Here is a 22,895-nt window from a genome sequence, read left to right on the forward strand (position 1 = left end):
AGCCAGTGTTTTCTAATTGGCTTGCTCAAGCTAGCATCTGTTCTAATCAGTTGATGCGAACGTTCTAAGTTGTTAAATGTTTTGAATGGCACTCTTCCTTAGGGGTCTTCTCTAGGTTAAATCCTTTAATATGGTTTCCGGGGCCCTTCATGATCCGGCTGCTACTTAAATCTGCAGCCTCAGTTTTCACTCTTCCTCCCCTCAAACACGACTTCCCACGGGTACCCAAATTCTCTTACCCCTTAAACTGCGTCAGCATCTCTTACCTCCAAGTCATTCCAATACTTTATCCTGTGTTTGAAACATCTCCTTCCACACCATCCCTACATCCTCACTTATGTAGCTAATTTCTGCTCATCCTTAGGCCGAGGCATAACTGCCACCTTCACAGCATCCTGTCCTGTGGTCCAGGAGCATCGTTGATTGCCCATATTTTGGCATCATTGCCTTATCTGTCTGGCAGATTGTTTTATTCTCTATGCTCTAAACTCCATGAAGGCAAAAATTGTCTTTGAGCATCACCATGGGGCATAACAGTGCAGTAGTTAGCACACTAGGTACCAAATAGAATAAACACAGATTTGAGGTCAAAGGTAGGGTTTTGAATAGGCTGATTTTGAAGCATCCGAGTGGTATCCAGGTAGAGGAGATTGGGCATCTAATTCTAGAAGTCTGCAGCAGCGAGCTCTCAGTTTGAGAGGAAACCTCATGTTGATCAATACTGTTTGAAGCCTTGATGTGGTTGTTACTACGTAGAGAATTCTCGTCTTGGAGAGAGTGGGTGGAAAACCAATCCCAAGGGAAAGCCAATGTGCCATCATTGACAGTACCTTCCATTTCTCCCTTTGGTTTTCTAATATCATGCCCTTCTCCCACCCAAAAAATCCACTCGGCTTTTATTTTACAGTAAAAGGGATAATCTGGAATTTTAATTCAGTTAAGCTTAAGTGTGGTGGAACACGTACTATGTGGTGCTTATCAAGAGGTTCACAAACCAAGAGGAGCAAGACGTGAAAACTCCTGGAGGCACTGTTTGCATCTGTCTTTGATATTTTTACTAATGTTACAGCTTGTAAAAGCCTGTATTTAGGTAACACTTTTTCCTGAGTTTATGTGTTTTATTATATTTTCGATGTAGTATAAATGGGAGCATGTGACAGTTTCTTTCAAACATAAAACAAGGTCTCTTACTGATATTTTCTGAAGGAAAATAAAAAGGTTTTATTTTGTTACAGGAATTCCAGACACATCTTTTGGCAACAAGTCACCAATTAAAATTGTATAAACTGTAAGGACAATGTACCTTATGTACCTAATGTAAAACCCAAGTTTTTATTAAAAACTTCATAGAAAATGTTTTTGTGAGGCTCCACGAAGGGCAGGTTATCAGCGTGTGTGAGGAAGCCAGCCGTTAGCTGAAAAGTAGAAACACATGCACTAAACATTCCAGAGCGAGCTAATCGGTACCAACTGCTTCAAAGTCCTTCCCGACGAATATCTAAGTGACTTTGAAAAGCTACACAGATCGGATGTCTTGTTGACCTCTTTCCTAAACACATGCTCTAAGTATATTTTCTCGTGAGAAGTTGTATGTTTAAGACGTATAACCAAAAATTAGAAACTGAATTTTGCACAACGTAAATTATTTGACTAAAGTAGAAGCAGAGGAAAGTCACCTGCTTTTGAGCCAAACATTTGGACAAAAAGTTATTTAAATGTTGGTACTGAAGATAGGACTGAAATCCACGGGTTTTCCTTGAACATCTTGGGGTTAGAACCAAGGAAATGGTGTGTGTTCACCAGTGCCAGTGGAAGAATTCCCTCAGTCTGAGAAACATCCTTTCCCCATTCAGATATGCATGAGCCACACTATTTATAATTCTGCATTGCCATCTTAAAAAGAAAAAGCCATTCTAATTTTGTGTTATTTTATAAAGGCATAATGTAATTGCCTATATATTACCAAAAGCATTCCTGATTATACTTGAGTTAAACTGTTTCCTAAAATTGTCTTTTACTGCAAAATTCATAGTAAACCTAAGTACAATGTTCAGCTCTGGAATGAAACTTAGAGGTACTGTTTTGCACTGCCAACAGAGATAGTTCTTACATTAATTAAACAGAATGCTGCCAGTCTGAAGGATTAATTTATCACATGCATATGCATTTAACAAGTGGAATGCAATTTGTTTGGAATCTTTAGCTAAGTAGTATTTGGCAAGCACGGTTGTTGGAAATCAGGTTTTATCCAGATGTGGAAAACCCGTTATCAGAAGTTTAAGAATAACATTTGCCTTAAGAAGAAAATGAATGCATCTATTAAACATACCACTTTTTTCCAACCGAAGGTTCTGATCAAGTCCACAAATTTTATTCAGTCTTTCTAAAACCCCTGTTTGGACTTTTTATTTTAATTGTGGCACTGTATTTACATTTTAAGTAAGACAACATGTAAAATTAATTCAATACTAGATGTAAATCTGTTAGGACCTGTTGTCTCATGTTCTTCCCAGTCTCAATTTAAGTTCTATAGACCCCTGATAGCTGGCCAGGTGGTTAGTATTCTCAGTTGAATTGTTAATAGTAAACCCTCAATTTTTGAATCTTTTCCCATTTTTAGTGAGTATTTCTTTAAATGTTATGTAGTTTTTCTGTCTGACTTTACAGTTATTAACCATCTTTCCAGGGGCTACAGGCTGCATCTATACTTAATTAATGGACCCAAGTTTAGACTATTTAAATTAAATAGGGTAGTGAGGTATTATGCTCTGAAGAGAAACTGGTCGTATTTTGGGATATAAAGAAGTTGTAAAGGAAGGAACTTTTTGTGTCATATCTGTATTCACACAAGCGTTCTTTAGAATTTGGTGCTAAACTGTCATCCAGGACCTTCTCAATAAGGAAGTTCTACACCTTCTTCTTGAATAGCCTGTAAGATAAGTAGAAATGGGAATTGTTACTTAAGAGCTGTTGCTATGCTGGTGTAAACAATCTATTGTTTCAAAATGTGGTTTATTTGAAGTCCATTCTTGTTGGTGGGAATGGACTGTTAAATATTCTTATTAAAGAATTCCAGTAGACATCAAATGGGAGCCTCTCAGTTGGAAATGTTTGTCATTTCCTCTTGTTTATTACAGTTTTACAGAATACACAATCAAAATATTTTTCAGTTTCCAGCATTGTTTAAATGCCATCTTTATGTAAATTCTTTTGATCTCCTCCAAAACCAGCAACTGTTTTAACAGACAACTACTGAGAGAATCACCATCAGTCTCCATAATGAATTTTATTTTTATTTAGATCCTAAATTATATACAAGCTAACACCATCTATTGTTCAAGAACAATTCCCTTTATGGCATAAAACTATTTTAGGAAAACCATATTCAAAATATCAAATTATAATTGTTACCATCAATTAGTATTTACTAATCACACGCATATACATGGAATTATTAGCTAACGCTGAGCATAGTACACAAATGTTGCGCTCTGTGAGCTCAGATCTAGAATAGAAGGAATTGTCTTGCAACATTAAAGCCCAGAACAATCTGACAGCAGTTTAAGGGGTTTTATTATATTAAAGTATGAAGAATCTGTTTATTGTTTCAAACACTGATGTGTTTGGATAGACCTTGACTCTTTGAGAGAAAATTATATTCACTGTGTTGGTTCGGGTCTTTACATAATGACAAGCACAGATTTTATAAGGGGGCTAAACTGCAGGTTCTTATTTTTAAAAAATGTTTTCCTATTTTGGGGAGGGTTTAATTCGATTTATTTATTTTTTTTTTAATGGAGGCACTGGGGATTGAACCCAGGACCTTGTGCATGCTGAGCACGCACTCTACCCCTAAACTACAGGTTCTTACTGACCAACAGCATTTGTGGTAAATTACCTGATATGTTTAAAATTCCAACCTAGTATCATTATATATATTTATATATAAATACGTATCTATATATATATAAGGTTTTTTCCTCTAATTCACTCTCATCTTTCATTTCGCTTCACTGTGAGTTACAGAGGAGCAAAGAGTCATTGATTGATGACTGTTACCTTGAGCGTCTGGCAAGGCATTTGGTGTCTTCCAGATTCTCAATACACAGTTACTGAAAACAAAGAAAGATGTTAAACAAGTTAAAAAATTGTAATTCCTCTAACAAAGATTCAGCTTAGTTTTGAAGAAGGAGAATCATCCAAGCAACCCCACCATGAAATCACTGCCATTATTATCCCTAATTTATAGATAATGAAACGGAGGCTGAGGGAAGTTAGGTAATTTTTCCAAGTCACAGAAGCAGCAAATTTCAGATGCAGGACTCTAGCTGATGTCTGCCTGTTTTTAAAACTAAGATCTTGTTATTCTTAAATCCCTAGTAGAAAAGGGAAGTTGCCAGTTGTTTGAAAAGTTTGTTTATTTGTTTGTTTATGTAGACATGTGAGTTTATAATGTGATTCTAATTGTTAATATATTTCAGTTCAAAAGAAGTTTACATTTTCTGAGCACATACTATCTGATTAGGAAAAAAGGCCTATGGACATCCTTAGTAACATAGGGACTAAATATTGCAATATAAAATTTACAAATTGATGTGTAAAGAAGAAAACAAAAAGGAGTAGAAGCCATAGTTAATCATTTTAAGTGAAAAAAAAGTCGTCAATATGTACACTGAATAGTAGTACAGAAAGAAGTTGGAAAATGAACGAGACCCCTTGAGTGTATGGCACACCTAGCGTAGGCACAAGCCTGTCCCGATGCCCACATGTGTGGTGCACTCTGAGGACGTGTTTCTCATTTTTCTGAAGTTGATAAATGAATAAAACTCAATTATCACATATCTTTCTCCTTTTAGTGTTGATCAAAGACACTTCTCTCTGGACCTTTAAGTTTTTCCACACTGACACAGGCAAGTAGAAAGTTAAGGAAACTACCTGAAACACTCAGGTCAAAATTCGGAGGTAACAGATGTGTTTCAAGAAAAGGTTTTTTACTTTCATTTTTAGACTGCTTATTCCTTTTGATCAAATTAGTTGAATTCAGCTGGCCAGTTGTCTACCTACATTCAAACCAGAGACATTTCTATAATATTGATAATTTTGTTTTATTTAATTAGTTCAACTCTAATTTTTTGTCTTAAACTGCACCACAATTTTAATGCTTTATGAAAATCATCAATTTATAGGGGGGAAAAAACAGTTCTCTAAACATGATTTTTTTTTAAATGTCTCTTTACCTGTCCCTTTATTCCTTTAGTCAGTGTGCTCACCCACACAGATTTCCTCCACCCTTTGAGAGTGAGGGACCAGCTTATTTTAGAGGAAGATGCTTTTTTAATGTGCATTTTACTGACTCCCTGCATCTCCCTAGAACACTCTCCAGAGCCCTCGTTCCTGAGTGCACGCTTGGCGCTTCGGGGCGGGGACTGAGTGTGGACATTATCCCCCCAAGGAGTGGCCGGCGTCTGCCCACGGTCACTGGTAACGCCCGCCCCCTGCGATCTCCCCCCTCCGGCAGTCACGCCAGGGTGGAAGCTGGAAGGGCAGCCGTCGCTGAGGGTAGGACTGATGCTGCTGAGGTTTGTGGGCGGAGACACTCCCTGCTCTTCTGCACCAGCTGTGACCGCGAATGGTGCCTCATCCCTCACTGCCAGCCCTGCTCTGCCTTGTGTCACTGCGGACAGTTAGCACGTCCCGCCGCGACCGCACGCGCGCTGTCGGCAGCCGTGCCCCCCGGGCCGGGCTCTCCGAGCCTGGCGCAGCCTCTCTCCTTGCTCGTCCGCCCCGCGGCCGCTCCTGCCCGCAGCCCCTGCCCCGCCACGGCGCTCAGAGCCGCGCTGGTGCCCCGCTGTCCTCACTGCGTCCTCGTCCTCCCTGAAGGCCTTCGACCCTGCGACCACACACACCCTCCTGAAGCTCTCCTGTCTTCGGCTTTATGATACCATCTCTGGTTCTGCCTGTCGGGACGCTCCTCTTCCCAGACCTCTTTACTGGTTCATTTGCCTTCTTCCACCCCTTACATGTTCCTACTGCCCGGATTTCCATTATTAGACATGTTCTGTTTTCATTCAGAATGACCTCACCAAGTAATCTGGGCAGTCCCCGAGGCTTTAATTCTCCCTTTAATACCAGTGGCCTTCCAGCGGCTCTCTGAAGCTCTAGGTGCGTATTCAGCTGCCGAATAGACATAGAATCTTCGGCTTTCGTAAGCTGACCTGCACATCTTCCTGCCATTTCCACTATGACAGAATTTAAGCAATTTAGAAATCATATAAATATAAAAATTAAATAAGCAATTTATTCTAAAAATTGCTTATTTTCTAAACCTCCTTTTATTTCTTCTGCAATGCTGGTTCTTAAATGTAGAGTCCAGAGGTGTCATAATAGAAAAACTGTAGTGTATGTAGATAGTTCAGAATTATCTATCTTACAATAGTTCTACCTAGTGCAAAGGATTTCACCAATGGGACATTTTACCTAATAAGAGGTTTCATCCAAACCACATAAACAAATGTCTTTAGAGGAAACTGGTCAAAATCATAATACTGGGTTACGCCGAGGTCATGTGTTGAGATTATTTGTGTAGAACAGAAAGTACTTTGGAAAATATCTAGAATCTTGAGAATATATGCAAATGATAATAACTCCCATCTACGCAGTAATGAAACAACACATCACAATCATATACATTAGCTTATATAATTTTTAAAAGTCTCGTGAATGGGTCAAATTTTGTTCTCAGTTGACTGGTTTTTGAATAAATATTCAGCTTTGAGAAGTTAAATGAACTTTCCAAGTTCACACAACTTATTAGTGGGGTTGCAAATGACAGCACCCTGTCTGGGTGTGGTCCTGTGTCCGTTCCTCCCGAAGCACTTTGCTAAGGAGGAGCTGAACTTTTATTTGAAAATACGATGAATACATTTCAAGTGAAGAAAGGGTGCATTTTATAATTTAGATATTTCCGTATTTCATTCTTCAAAATTCATTTCAATAAATCCTCCTGTAGGCTTGGACAAAATGGGCAACTAATTCTATTCCCTAAATATTTTCAATGATCTTCAACTGTCGGCATTAAATTACAGCAAGGAGCCAAACCACAAGGCTCTGAAGTGTGTCATCTCTTTTTAGCACCACTTAGATTTCCAGAAAGGTACCAGATAATGTGTGATTCAACTATAGTTAAATGACAGTGAACTGATCTTATCAGGCAGGTAATGGCCAGGATTTCACTTTTACCATTATTACTGATCATCATTTAGATTTCAGACCCCTTGGTGTTTAAATCCACTACATTTTACTTAATCACTGATATATTTGTGTATTCAACTTAAAACACTGTTTTTAAGGAAGGAAGAGGAAAACTGAAGTTCTCCATAAATAAGGCAATCAGAATGAGATTTTAGTTACACTAAATGCTGAAACTAATTCACCGTCATGTATAATGTCCTACCCTATTTTAAACTTATATTTTCATAATGCCTTTGTCAGCGTAGCAGAAACAATGCTTTACCTGTTAAATCATGACTGTGTTTATTTTTCTTTTAAACATAATAAATTCATAAGCTATCTCAGATACCTGCAAGGCTACTTTGAGTTTGAAATTTAATTTGGAATGAAAATCAATTTTACGTCTCTGTATTTGATGTCTGTGGTTTACATAAAATAGGACTTAGCCAACCATTTCTAGGTTGTGTGACCAATAGCTTTGCTCTTACATCACAAAGATATTTATGTTTGTGCCACTTTTTAAGCCCCTGGAATAATCTAGGACTGGAGATGGTCCTTTTTCCCTTGAGCACCTTGGTGTGTCAATCTCTGCTCCGATATCATTAGTTGGTTATCAAAATTCTAATATGCTTTATAATAGGGACATGAGATAAGCATATGGACTATTGATTATTCTGATAAAGGATATTGATCAGAATAATATTGAGCTGATAAAGGATATTGATCAGATTGCGTCTGGTGCAAAACAGTTTTATGTTGTAATCATAAAAATAAAACCTTTAGCATCCTTCATATATTATGCAGCACTACTGAATTATAAAGAGTTAATCTCACTCTTTTTGGACTCCAACATTTACCATAAAAATGCTTTATAGCATCTATGTAATTGTTTCTTCTTTTTGTCCCTTCTTTGTAGTTGTTTGAAATTACAGTGCCTCTCTCTCAAGGCCCCAAACCAGTAACAGTCAGTTTTGCCAATCACACTTCCTGCCGATGCATGTCTAAGCTGGATGTTTACAGACAAGTCCATTCCATTATTAGACGCTCCCTGCCAGCAACACTACCACAGTGAGTATGAATTAAATCTGCTTTTTTTCTGCATCCTCTACTAATATAAAATTATTTCCAAGTAAGCACAGTTGATTAAAAGAATTTTTGTGAAATCTGCTATGATATACTTCTGCACCAAATAAAAAAGAAGATAAATTTAAAAGCACACCATGAAAATAAAATTAAACTGAAACAGGAAAACCCACGCTACAGACAAAATAGCTCACAATATGTAAGAAGTATTTCTATGGAATGACACATAAGACACCAGCATCCCACATTCAGCGTTCATGAAGTTGGGTGTGCAAACTCACAGATACTAAAACTGAAAATGTTTGAGCCCAAAATGTTTGGTCCACAACAAAAAGTAAATATAAATAAATTATTTTACATATATTAGCATTCAGTCTCCTTTCTCCAATCTCAATCTGTTTTTCTCTCTCTATCTTTTTTTTTTTAATTTCAGCACGGATTGAATATTGAGGTATTGATTAATACTTGAAGTAATTTTCTTTTACTATTACCTCTAATTAACAAAGTAACATTGGCCATTCAGATTTCCTTCCCATCCTATTTATTAGTTTGGTAAATGGCTGTATGTGCTTCAGTAGATCTTATAGAAGGACCTAGATAGACCACCAGGTATTGAATAGTTTATAATGAATTATTATGGCCTGCCGTCTGAGATCTAGGAACTTTCTGCGTTCTGCCCCCAAAATGAGTGTGCAGCTCTTTGTTCTTTAGGACAGACAGTGCATGTGGAATGTGCGTGTAAACAAACCTGACATAACTCTAGCATTTGTAACAAAGGCATAAATAAATGGATGGGCAAACATATATATTACAGAAGATCTTTTTTAGAAACCATGCACTTTAGGGGACTTGACAATAAACGTGATGTGCTAATTAGCAGTTTTCCCTGTTGGTTCTCTTGGGGCTGCTTTATTTAGTGTGACATACAGGAAGCCTTATCTTTCCAGGGACACTGGAGGAAAAACTCAAGGATCACCTGATTTGGCAGACAGAAAGAGAAGTTCTTACAGGCATCTGTGCATACATTCACGCTGACGCAGGGGGAGACAAGGGCCCTGAATCAGGACCTGCCATTTCATGCACACAGCCCTGGGAGTTCTGGTCACCCTTCTCCCTTGGCAACTCATCCATTCTAAGCACGTCAGTCCTTATCTACATGCTGACGGTTTCCACAATTACAGTTCAGGAGGACCATACTGGTGACTTATAATACTTTATCTAAGTCTCTTTTATGTCTCTGTGTTTATATCAGACATAACACATGAAAAATCAAAGATTTATCAAGCCCTTTTATTTACCTCTGCATTATTCAGAACAGTGTTCTCTCATATTCTTTGAGGCCTTGAAATCACACAGGTGTCATTACTTACTTCTTTCCTTATAATGTCCCCAAACACTGTTGATTACTTGAGGGGAGAGGGGAGACATCCGCTCCGACCTGAACTTCAGTTCCACTTCCGTCACTGCCATCCTTTGTTCGGTCTGCATTTCTGATTTAATGTAGTGGCTTCGATACTAGCTTCCTTGTATCAACTATGTCCCCAGCTCCTCTGTGATGTCGCAAGTAAGCTTTCGAAGGCATCATCGCATTCATCTGACCAGAAACGGCTTCTGAAAAAACTGGGCACAGATTTTCCACCTCTCTCTTCTGGTATCAGCCTTTTTTTCTCGTTTTTCTTCCCATTATTCACCAAGTCTGTGTTTCACAAAGTCTGATTCCCCGAACACTAAGCTCATTTCCTGCTCTGTATCTTGTTTCTATTCCAGCCTGGCTTAAAATAAATTTCCTTTCTTTTCTGCCTTTCCAAAGCCCTCTCCGTTTCTCAGAGTTCAGGTAAAGGTCTTTCTCCTGCATTTGTCTTGTCTGAATGCCACGGCCACCTCTCCGTCTGGAATACCCAGAGCGATGACTATCTTTACTTTGTCCTTGCACCGATGTTTAGGGGTCTGTACAAGTTGCACGTGAACCTGGACTGGAAGAGCGTTTTAGGTAGGTTTATGTCTTCTTTAGTGTCCAGCTAGTAACACTTAGAAATAATCAAGCCATTACTACTTTCAGCTTGTAACACACACGGTCTCATTTAACCTGGACAAAAATCATCTATGAAGTTGGTAGTAGTAAGAGCCTTACTTTACAGATGAAGCAGGTACTCACACTCTAAACTTAGGGGCTAAACAGATACACTGCACTGATCAACAAATGGCTTGTTAAATAAAATAACTTACTTATCTGTATATAGCTCAGAGCAACTGCCAATTTTACTCATGTGTCCATCATCACTTATTCATATAACTACGATACTAAGTCCTGTTTAAGGTCAAGAAAAGACAAATGTTTAGAGCAAAAAGAGCTTGGATCTTAGAAAAGGCCAGAGCTGAATTAAGGTCTGCCACTAGTTAGCAGTTTAAGATTGGGAATTTCATGTCTCTGAACCTCAGTTTGCTTGTATTTGAAATGTAAGGATGTAGAGAGTATTGGAGGAAATACTGAATGCTTTTGCAGTGACTAGTTAGCATAGTGCCCGGCATCTACCGGTCAGTCAGTAAAGGGCAGATTGATTATTACCGTTAAGATTCATGTTGGATTCATTTCCTTGTCTGTGTGCTTTTCAGTATGCTTTACTACATACAATAAGAAATGTATTTTCTATTCCAAGCCAGTATCCACATAACTACGTGTGTATGTAATATCCATATGTATAAATATGGATGTGTGTCATATATGTTACATACATAATTTAAAGTAGACAACTATATACCATAATATATAGTTAGTCCTATAAAAGTAAACAAAGTATTGTTTTAAAATACTTCCTGTATTGTAGTGCTGTTCAACTTTTTTTCATTATCACCCCCTAAGGATTCTTTTACAGACATTTTTTTCTAATCACCTCCCCTATGAAATTTTAATACCAGACATATTTATATCTCTTTACATACTTAAAGTATATCTGGGCTTTGTACATTAAAAATGAAGTAGAAAGCATCCTTTTTTATTCACTGTAGGATTGAAAATGACAAAATAAAATTTTTACAGTGAAAGTTTAATTAAAAATGTAAAAGTGATTAACATTGAACATAACTGTATAACTGTTTGCTGAGAAACATTTAAAGTAATTTATTTACTTATATAAATGGTAATGTATCAAATTACATATGGAAATTAGCAACTGGTATAAATGTATAACAATGCAAACATAATAATCCTTAAAACATTCTAAATAATCATTTTCCAGCAAAAGTAAAATAATTTTTTTCAATAATTTCTTTAAAAATGTTTAGAAAAATTAAAAATTTTAAACTTCCGCTCCATATGAGAAAACGATGTTAAACTTGTATAGTTACGAGATACTCATTTAGATAGTTTGGACTTTTTTTCTTCTCAGCATTTGACATAGCAATGGTTTGAGTAACTTTTGTAGAATTGAATAATAAGATAATTCTAAACTTAAAAAACTTCTTAAAGCTCAAGTCACATGCAAAAAGGATCAAGCATAAGCAGTGGCCACAAGGCAGCCCACGGACACACCCAGGCACCCCCCACTCTGTGACTCTGAGATGGAGCACCTAGCCCAGGGGAGGTCCTCCAGTCACAGCCATTTATTCACTACAACTTTGTAGCCTTGTCCTGCATACACTTGGGGTATCTTCCAGTGCCAACATTCATGTGATAGCCAGTAAAACTCAGTAGAAATTAAATACTAAAGAATGAGATTTTGTTGGTTTTGAAGGGCCAGAGGCCACTGTCAGATCTAAGGTTCCTCCTCCCCAGCACCCAGTTTCCCCCTCCTTACCGTTGATAATATTCCCATTACAAAGGCATGCCTTATTCCATGGGATGCACTCCAATACTTTTTTTTCCTATTGTTTCTCTTTTTTAAAATGTTGGTCTCAACCTATTATGAATTGTGACTCACAATTTAATTAAAAAACTGTTACAGTGATAATGTAACATGGGTACATGTTGATAAATGCAAAACTGTGTTTTAAAATCATTACCTTTGTTAAGAGTTAAGAGGAAAGGCCAGCACCATGGTTAAAATGAAGAGGACGAACAAAACCAAGTGTGGGCGATGACGTGGTGCAGTTGGCACACTCGTGTATCACAGACGGGAATGTAAAATGGTGTCACCACTTGGCAAACATTTTGGCAGACGCTTGTAAACTTGAACACATACTTACAATGTGATCGGTAACTTCTCTTCCTAGGTATTTACCCAGGAGAAATAGAAACATACTTCCACACAATGATTTGTAGACAAATGTTCATATAAGCTTTATTAGCCAATAACTGGGAATAATCCAACTAGCCCTCAAAGGTAAATGAATAAACAACTTGTAGTGTGTCCGCACAGTGGAGTGTTACTGAACAGTCTAAAAAGGATGAACTGTTGATACACACAACAGCATGAATGGATCTCACAGACAGTAAGCCAACTGAAAGAAGCTAAGCTACAAAGAATACATACTGTATGATTCAATTTACATGAAACCTTAGAAAAGACAAATATAATTTAGACTCAGAGAAAACAATTCATTAGTTACCTGAAGATGCTGGTGGTGGACATTGACTGGGAGGAGCAAAGGGAACTTTCTGAGGTGATAGAAATGCTCTATATTTTGATGGTGGTGATAGTTACATGGGTGCATACATTTGTAAAAAGACAATGAATTTAGAATAGGAGATTTTACTGGATGCAAATTATTCCTCCATAAAACTGATTTTTGAATGCCAAGAGAAAAAGACCCCTTTTATTAACTGTCATTTTGGAATTAGCTTTAGGTTCAAAATGGTAGATGTCCCAAGATCTTTATGGTGACACTAGTGGGAGGGCTACCCAGCACTGCTTTATGTAGGGGTTGAAATTTCACTCAGAGGCAACAATGTCCCAGTTCTGTTCCCTCCCTGCCCTCACGCACCACGGTCGGGAAGAAGACAAGGCATGTCTTTTCCAAATGGACAATACACTATTTACATTTTTATGAAGTTAAATAAGAAACAGACCATCTGTTTTGCATTATTTATGAACAAGCATAACTAAGTAATTAAAAGAACCATCCACAAAGTGAGTCATGCATAAAATAATTATTGAGCCTCTAAAATGGACAGAGGATGTCTCTAGGTACCGTGAGAGAGGACAGAGACCAGCTTGGCTGCGTCTGACCGCAGGGCACTCACGGTCCAGGGACAACACGGGTTCCACTGAGCAGTCTCAGTGTCAGCAGCACCGAAAAATCATGAATTCCAGAAGAGGGTCTTTCTAACAGAAAAGTTAGCCATCAATTTTCATATTGATGTTCTCACAGATTATTCTTTTCCCAATGATTTCTTCTTGTATTTTCCTGCAAATTGAATTCCATGAATTTCCACGGCCCCTTTCAAAATGGAGACTCTCCTTTTATGGAGGGAGCCACCTGTGATTAAGAAGTGATGCCTTAGGATCTTCTGCTTGGTAGAGGCAGTGTTCACTCATTCATTCATATTTATGTTGAGTCTTCTCGGTGCATAGTAGTGTAATAGGAAACGTAGGATATTTTTAAAATGGATAATATTATTTCTTAACTAAAGCAGCTTATGTACCAGAGTACAAATACACACAAATCTATCTAACATAGTAAGTATATAATACACAATGCCCTGCTTCACTCAGTCATTCAACAAACAGTTTTTGTGTGCCTGCTAGGTGCTACTGTTGTGCTCGGCTACAGAAATAGAAAGATAGACAGGATTGCTGCCCCAAAAGACATCCTGTGAGTGAGTCAGACTGTACACAGAAGACTGGAATTCATGTGGTAGAGGAGGTTGTGCCGGATGTTCGGCTGGAGCTCAGAGTGTGATGGAGACTGTCGGCAGGGCTCAGAGAGAAAGCAGAATTGCATGCTCCACCCCAAGGGTGGACTTCTTCTCTCCTTCTCGTCAAGCCTCTCGGGAACCTCTAGACGATACATGTAGGGATGGGATATTTACACTTTATGTTATAGAAAGAACAGCCTGGAGGCAACGTAGTAGGTAGACTGGAGAAGCAAAACAGGACTTGGAAAAATTGGAGAGGAAGCTTCGGAAATAATCCAAGAGAGGAATGATAGGAGTGGGAACCAAGGCAGTGGGTAGTGAGGATGGGAAGAAAACAGGTGGAAAGACACTTGAACCAAAAGAAAGCGTATGACTTGGGAGTGGCATGTGTGGGACGACAAAGCGTGAGAAGCGGAGGGTGAAACCGCGTGGATGATGTTCAGAAAGACAGGGAGCGCCTGTTCCCGGGAAGCACAGGGCTGAAAAGGACAGCTGAGTCTTCACATACATGTACGTTAGGTTTCTGTGGTATCTCTAAGAAATCAAGGCGAAATGTTCAGGAGACAGTGAACATGGAGCAGGGAGACACTGGGGGGCATGCACACAGGGTAGCTACCAGTATGGACTGGTACTTAGAGCCACTGGAAGAGATGAACCCAACCAAGGAACAGTATCATGGGGAATATGAATATTTAGGAAACGGAGAAACAACAGACATGCAAGAGATGGAGTGAGGGAAGGCAGTCAGAAGAATTAGGCATAACAACTGGGAGAGAGGTGTATTACCAAATCCAAAAACTATTGCAAAAGCCAACGAGAGTTCAAGGAAAGAAGTGGTGAGAGGATCAAATATCAGAAAAAGCTTCAGAGTGATTAGGACCAACTCCATGAGCTGAAGGACATGAGATAGAGATAACATGTGTTTATTAATCACCTACTGTGTGCTAGGCACAGAGAGGGAGGGTGTGGTTTGAGGAAGAGGGAGAGAAAACGAGAGTGAGAGAGAGAGAGGAGTTCCCAATTTCAGGAGAAACTGAAGCGAAGAGATCAAGTGACTCCCCAACATCACACAACTGAAAATGTAGCAAAGCAGATCCAGGCTAAATCTCTAGCCAGTCCATTCCTTTGGGGATGCTGTCATCACTGCATTTTTAATTTCTTTAAATTAAAAAGAAAAAAACCTACAAATAAAGGACAAAAAAAAATGACATATCCTTCTACCCCAGTTCAAAATTTAAGAAACATTTTGTCATATTCACTTAAGATACAACCCAAAGCCCCAGTCACCGTTCTTCATCCTCTATTTCCAGAGATAACCACTACTCAGAAACTGTATTATTTTCATTTAGACTTTCCTACTTTTATGGCATGTGGGTGTACTGACATACCACAAGAGATTACATAGTACAGATGTGAGTGTTTAAATTTTGTAAGTTAAAATTGTGACATCACTTTTTTGTCTCAAAAAAGTGTGTATAATCATATTGATATCTGTAGGTCTAGTTTGTTCAATAGCTGTATAGTTTTCCACTGGATGGATGGATGGATGGATGGATAGATAGGAAGAACTTTTTCACGCTTATTCTGTGACAACATACCATAGGGAAGGCAAGATACCACCCATTGGGAAAAGAACAAAATCAAATGACTTACCACATTTGAGAGACAGTGCCGTGAAGTTAACTTTATCCTGTAGTAAATTTATTGGTTAGTTAATCGGTTTTCATTGACAGTGTTCCTAAAGGAAATAGCACATTCTAGGGAATAGACTCGAATAATTCCGTCGGGTTTTGATCTAAGAGAGCAATAGGAGATAAATCACAAGGACAGCATAAGACTTTGCTCCTGGAGGCTGAAGCACCAGCCCACGTCTCACCTGCCGTGTCTCTTAGAGGTGGTGGAGAAGCACAGGGAGTTTCTGGGTAGAGGAAAGGCAGACTGTTCACATGGCCCAGGTACCTGGAGTTGCGTTCATGGGTAGTGAAGCTAGAGGATGTGTACTATTTCAGCCTGACTAGGAGGCTCTCTCAGTCTCTGGGAGAAGGTCATGCTGTGGTCAGAAAGACAGAACGGAGGAGTGAAAAAAGATGAGAAAACTGATAAATCTAACCTGAAGGCTAATTTGTGATTTTGCTTGTTTACTGTTTTTCATTTCTTTTACACAAATGTTGACATTGTTTTACTAAGATACCCAATAAAGCAGACTTTCTTCTAAGAAGTTAGAGTTATTCAAGCTTATTAGGAAAATTTCATTCTTGTGAGAACTCATCTTTTCTCCAAGAAACAGTCATTTTATAGCCGAGACAACGTTTGACTTGGAATTTGAGTGTCTTTGGACTATTAATCTGTAACAGATCCTCAGTCCTAATGCTTAAAAGCTTGAATGTCCATGAGGTTTTTTTTCCCATTTGTTTTTTTTTTTTTAATTTGAAAATTGTACAGTGTTGCTTTGTTTAAAAATGGAGATAAACAGAATAGCAATTATAGTTTAATTTTAATAAACTATATCAGAGCAGGAATGCAGGGGTAAAATATCTGCCAATTAAATTGGACAGAATCTTGCACCAGTTGGTCAGAAACTACCTTTTTTCCCCAGCATTTTAAAGCATGCATTTTTATTTTGCCCTGAAAATGTCCTTTTTGCAAGTTCAACCCCCTTAGGTCCATATGCAGTTATTTTTGAGACCTTAATTAGTATGTCTATTCACCCTCCCTACAAAGCTGATGACCTAAATATTGTCTAATACCATTTGAGCACCTACCTGTGATATGAATGGATTTACCAATGGAACTCAGGCCTTTGGGCCGTCTTGTTTCTGCTTCCTAAAAGATAACGATGCAAAGCACGGCTTTCCTATGGCTCACTAACCGACTGGCAGAAATTACAGCAAAAAGTACATGGCAGAGCAGATTTCATCAGTACATTGTCTGCACTAAGGCTGTGTCTGTAATGTTACCCATAGAAAGGGGCTATTAGAGCAGAGATTTTGTGAAGCTTAATTTCAAGTTCATCCAAATCACCTTGATGATTATTTTTAATAAATGTCCATAGTATTAGACCAAATCTACCAGTCATTTTCTAAAAATTTCAATAAACTTTTTTAAAAAGCAATTTTCGGTTTATAGAAAACCTGAGCAGAAAGTAGAGTTCCCCGTTACTCTCCTCCCCTAGTTTCCCGTTACTAGCATCTTGCCTTAGTGTGGTACGTTTGTGACCACTGATGAGCCAATATTGATACCGTATTAACTAAAATCCATTATTTACATTAGTATCTTTTTGTTGCACATTGCATGGATTTTATCAGATGTATAATGACAGCCACCATTATATTCTCATACAGAATGTTTCACTGCCCAAAAGTCCCCTGTACTCCAGCTGTTCAGCCCTGCCCCTCTTCCCCTGAAACATGGCCATCAGTCAGTCATTTTGATGTCTTATCAGCCCTCTGATGCCCTCAGCAGGTGTTCTTTTGTTGTCATTGTTTTGCTTTGTTTGTGTTTTTGTTTGTGAATGAAATGTGGCTGTGATGAGCTAATGAGACCAGTGACTACTGACGGACGTTTTTACTGAGTTCCTGGTTACGTTTTCCCATTTCTCTGTTCTAATTCTGTTAATTTAAATATGACAAACTGATAAAGGCAGTAACTCCTAGATTCCCATTGTTTCAACCTACCATACTTCTCTCAACCTTGTATCCAAGCAAATACCAAAACAATTAAATTTAAAAGAGGAAAACACACAGGTAGAATACCATTTCAGCTCAGCTCCAACTAATGCCAGACAGAGGCAGTAGTGTGTCTCCATTCCTTAAGTACTGACTTGGAGGGTCAGGGAATTTGCAAGTCTATAAAAACCCCAGTGCCAAAAAGTAGAGAAGATGAGAATCCAAAAAACTGTATGCACAAAATAGCCGACCATGATGTTCAGGGCACAGGAGCAGTAATTGTCACCCAGCATGCAGAATTTAATCTAACAACATACTTGGAAAGATTAATCTTTTAAAATTTCAGAAGGGAGATCAATGGCAAAATAAGATTTTTATCAATAATTCTGTTCTCTAGCACACATACCCTTAAATTTTTGTCCGCTGGTTTTAATTAGCAAAAAAAGCAATAGCTAGCAAACCAGTCGAGTGAAGGTTTTAAATAATTAATGAAATAATTATTAGAAAAGCATCTTTGTCCTCCGTACAGATGATAAGCAGGATTGTGGTTGTGCTGGTGTGTGGGAATGTTCCCATTTCATTTCACATATTCTTACATCATCTTAAGGCTTTTTCACAAGCATGGATGCATCGATTTTGCAATTCACAGGTAAGGAAAGAGATGCTCTGTGTACCGCTTACACTCCTGCCTAGCCCGTCTGTCTCTCCCACAGGTGCCAGGCTGCAAACAAGACCTGCCCCACGGATTACGTATGGAACAGTCACGTCTGCAGGTGCCTGGCGCAGCAAGATTTTATTTTTCCCTCTAACGCTGGAGATGGTAAGCCAACTGATGCTTTACAGACTACACGCCTGGGGTCTCTATTTTTGATTAACACATATTGTAACATTAAAGTCACCCGTCCAATGTCATCATGCTTTGAAATAAGTCACGACAAAACAGGACATCGCCTGCTTCGTATTGGTATTATTTTGAATGTCTTTGTAGAGGACCTTACCCGGGTTTGTACACAACCCTTTCATGAACAACATGGAAAGGAAGACACTTTTAAATGGCTTTTTATCGTTTCACACCACCCCCAGCACCAGGTAAGGCAGAGTAAAGATGTTCTGACTGTGTCTGTCTAGACCCTGCAGGCGGATTCCACGACGTCTGCGGGCCCCGCAAGGAGCTGGACGAGGAGACCTGCCAGTGTGTCTGCAGAGGCGGGCCTCGGCCTCCCAGCTGTGGGCCCCACAGGGAGCTGGACAGACACTCGTGCCAGTGTGTCTGTAAAAACAGACTCTTCCCCAGCGCGTGTGGGGCCAACAGAGAGTTTGATGAAAACACGTGCCAGTGCGTGTGTAAAAGAACCTGCCCAAGAAACCAGCCCCTGAACCCTGGGAAATGTGTCTGTGAATGTACAGAAACGCCACAGAAATGCTTCTTAAAAGGAAAGAAGTTTCAGCATCAAACATGCAGGTAAGGGGCCTTCTTAAAGAGTATTCATGTCCTCTTACTGGAAATCGTTTTCTCAACCAAAACATCAGTCCCTTGTTGGAATGGGACCGGTTAAAATTGGAGGGTGAATTCTGATATTTTGTAACCAATGCTAAACGCTCGTGAGACTGTGTTTGCTCCCCTCAGAGAGCAAGACAGGAGCCCTGCGAACCAAACCCAGGTCCCAGCTCGGAATGCAAACCTGACGGCCCCAGAGGCTGAGGCTGAGCTCTCAGCGTGACGTAGGGGACAGAGGCCTAGGACGGCCACCCGTGGAGGATTTTCAGGATCTTCCAGGCGGTGCCACCTGCCCCCACCAACAACGGTGATGCCGTCAGTTGTCACTCCGGACAGCTGTTCTAGGTGCAGGGTCCGTGGCACCAGACTTACAGGGGACAGGGTGGTATCTGGAAGGGAAAATAGTTAAGCTAACTCTGTAATGGACTTAGACAAACGAAGTAATATGTTATTAACGGTCACTCAAGACGTTCCTTAAACCTCGATTTTGCTTCCTTCTTCACCAAGAGAAAAATGAGTCCCCTGGACTCAAAACACTTTCGGTGTGAATCCCTGAACTTCCTCCTCTTAGATCTGGGAATAAGCCAGGCCTGGGATTTTGACATTTCCTCCCACTTTCCTTCAGCGTTGCTCTGCCGGCCACGCCTTTTCTCTTCCATACCTACAATGTCCTCAACTGCTATCCTTTCCCCTCGATCTATAAACGTGCCCAAATTTCTTCTATTTTGTTTGCATCTTACTTTGATTCTGAGCATTCCTTAGCAGCCGTGCTCTGTCCTTGTCTCCCAACCAGGCATTTGGCATTTGTGTGCTCAGCTCTTTTCTTCTCTCACTTGGTCAACCAGCTGCAACCTGGTTTGTGCCCTGATTTCATGGTAATGTTCTGTTTAAGGTATGAGGAGGCCCTTCGTCCCCAAATCCAGGGGACAATTTGGTCTTTCCGTAACCTGTGTTTTCTGTGGCTTTTCTTTGGGCCCTCCTCGTCGTTGGCTGAGACAACGTTGCGTGTTCCTGGTTGTGCTTTAGTTTTCGGGCCACTTGTTCTCCATCCCCCTCACTGGGATCTCTTCCTTCTCCCACTCTTTGCAGATAGAAATAACGCCCTTTCAGCAGATGATTACTATTAACACGACTTAAAACTTAGCTTTCGCTGACGTACGGTTTAGTGTCTGCATGAATGTTCATTATTACTTTTTTCTTCAGTAAATGCAGTGTCCTTCTTTTTGATTGTCAAGAGTTTGTGCTCCCATGACAATGTGTATTTCTGATGCTCCATCCACACTGACACGTTAGCTGCTGCATTAAGGAGACGTCCATGAACCTAGGTGTCTCGCTGATGACATTTTCCTTCCTGATCATTTCAGAAGACCTTATTGGGACCCTTTTATTTCCTTTTTAGACTGTCTTGAGCAATAACTGTATTCCAATTGTACTTGCATACCCTACTCTAATTACCAAAAGGATAATTTCGAAAATGCGGCAGAATATAGACGCAAAATCTTATTAAAGATTATTAAACCCTTTTGCATGCTGAATCCAAGTGAACCCAGTTTATATTGAAAAGCCTGAAACTCCTGTTCACGTAAAACTAACCAGCCATTATATTTTTCTGCAGAATTCTTGTATCAACTCGGTAGAAAAGATTTCTATCACTGTGTTGCTCCTCAGATCATACATTGTTTCTTAATGGCTTTCTATGTGCTGAAACTCTCCCCATGCTCATTTTTCTAAGTATGTAATTCCAGGTTTTATGCGTATATTGAAGCAAAAAAAGAGTTTAGTATTTTGAAAATATGTCTGCTCCTCATTTCCTCTTCCTATTTATTCCGAACGTGCGGCGGGCAGAGCACACGTTCTGTGGGTCATTGCCTGAGCCAGCAAGTCTCACTGACCGTTGAGAATGGCATCGTTTTAGTAAAGCAGTGCCAGTGGCCTTACAGTGATGCGTTTGTATTTAGAAGTAAAAATAAACAAACAAATAAGTACCATTTTAACTAGGTATGCTTTCTGGAGCAAAAGAAATGAAATTTTAAATTTCAGAATCACACGCATGGTTTTTCTGTCGAGCATTTTTGATTTCCAGGTTACCTGGCATTTTCCTCTGCACATCCATCCCCACTGCCACGTTATGTTTACACACCCTCCAAAAAGTCCTTCAGAGTAGCTGCCGCTCAGTGGAGCAACAGGGCCAATGATGTTATTGGCTTTTGGGTCTTTTGTCCTTTCACCACTACTGGACATTCAGGGTAAGGAGAGGGACTCTACCCACAATGAATATGGTCCCTCCCTGGCCCTCCCCCGGCCCTCACTGTTGTCACATGGAGCCCACGTGTAGAAGGCAGGGAGGGCCACCAGCCTGCAGCCAGCCAGCTGCCGGCCCTGCCAAGACACAGTGAGGGTGGGGCCCTCACTGCGGACCACAGCCCTGCCAGAATGGCTGGGTTTAATCACTCCGAAGTCTGGGTTCCAAACGAGTCCCAGATTCTTGTGAATTCTGCCACGCTTATGTGATCACGCTAAATATTTGCTCTGAGAATTTTTTATGTTTTATGTTACTTTCATCCACAAGGCAGAGAGCACTTCAAAAGAGCTCATGCTAACAACACCTCGTTCTCCCATTTGTTATATCTGCAAGCAAGACTTTTTTTTTTAAAGGTTTTTCCATTCCTCTTAAAGTTTGTAATTCCAGGCACAAACTTTAGCATTTTATAAACTGAAGAACAATTTTATGATAAAATGAGTAATTTTGGTCTACTTTGAAACTTAGAAAAGCAGAGAAGTGCATTCGTAGCAGAACAAACTTCATCTCCTTGGTCTCTAACGGAAGCATGTTCCTCCTTGTCCCCCAGTTGTTACAGACGGCCCTGTACGAATCGAGTGAAGCACTGCGAGCAGGGACTTTCATTTAGTGAAGAAGTGTGTCGCTGCGTCCCGTCTTACTGGAAAAGACCGCACATGAACTGAGATGGTCCTCTTTTCTAGTTCGTCATTTTCCTAGCATGGGAAACTGTGTCATCACCACCTTAGAACCATGAACAGAGACACTTTGTGGGACCCTGGTAACAAAGCTGAAAGTCAGTTTCCTGAACCATGTGGACACATGTTACAGAAATGGACTGGAGCTTATCTGCAAAGGACCTCTTTAAAATGCTGGTTTTCTGCCAGTGACCGAACATCTGAGGTTTTTCTCTTGTGATTTAAAAAAAAGAAAAAAAAAAAAAAAAGAAAGAATAATGACTATATAATTTATTTCCACTAAAAATATTGTTTCCGCCTTCATTTTTATAGCGATAACAACTGGTAAAGCTCACTGTGATCAGTATTTTTATATCATGCAAAATATGTTTAAAATAAAATGAAAACTGTATGATAAGCTGGTAAGTTCAGTCCATTACCGTCTTACCCTATGAGCAAAACTTGAGATTGTGAAAACATTCGTCTCCCTGTTACCTCTTCCTTTTCCTCTAGGCAGATGTCAGGTTTTGACTGCTGTGGAAGAATGCGGGCCTGTAAAAGAAGGCTTCAGAGGGACAGCAATGGCTGTTCCGTTTTAGTTAAATTCACCCCTTACTAGAGTTAGTGAATTATAAACATTTCAGCACGTGGCATTCTTGAATTTATAGCC

General features: G+C 39.6%; 1 protein-coding gene and 1 long non-coding RNA gene across 2 annotated transcripts in view; one reads left to right on the top strand and one right to left on the bottom strand.

The window, feature by feature from the left end:
- Nucleotides 1-22,643, top strand: part of VEGFC (vascular endothelial growth factor C) — an 81,034-nt gene extending 58,391 nt beyond the window's left edge. Inside the window, exons 4-7 of the mRNA XM_032468757.1 lie at nt 8,147-8,298; nt 18,486-18,592; nt 18,901-19,234; nt 22,120-22,643. Of these exons, the coding sequence (XP_032324648.1) occupies nt 8,147-8,298; nt 18,486-18,592; nt 18,901-19,234; nt 22,120-22,234 (708 nt within the window). The 3' untranslated portion in view covers nt 22,235-22,643. The remainder of the gene's footprint in view (nt 1-8,146; nt 8,299-18,485; nt 18,593-18,900; nt 19,235-22,119) is intronic.
- LOC116660087 lies at nt 2,823-5,957 on the bottom strand. The gene is made up of 2 exons (XR_004315463.1): nt 4,060-5,957; nt 2,823-2,929 (listed from the first exon to the last, which is right to left on the bottom strand). It is a non-coding gene; the product is annotated as an uncharacterized LOC116660087 (long non-coding RNA).
- Nucleotides 22,644-22,895: the final 252 nt, after the last annotated feature.

Source organism: Camelus ferus, chromosome 26, assembly GCF_009834535.1.
Source record: "Camelus ferus isolate YT-003-E chromosome 26, BCGSAC_Cfer_1.0, whole genome shotgun sequence".
Lineage (NCBI taxonomy): Eukaryota > Metazoa > Chordata > Mammalia > Artiodactyla > Camelidae > Camelus > Camelus ferus.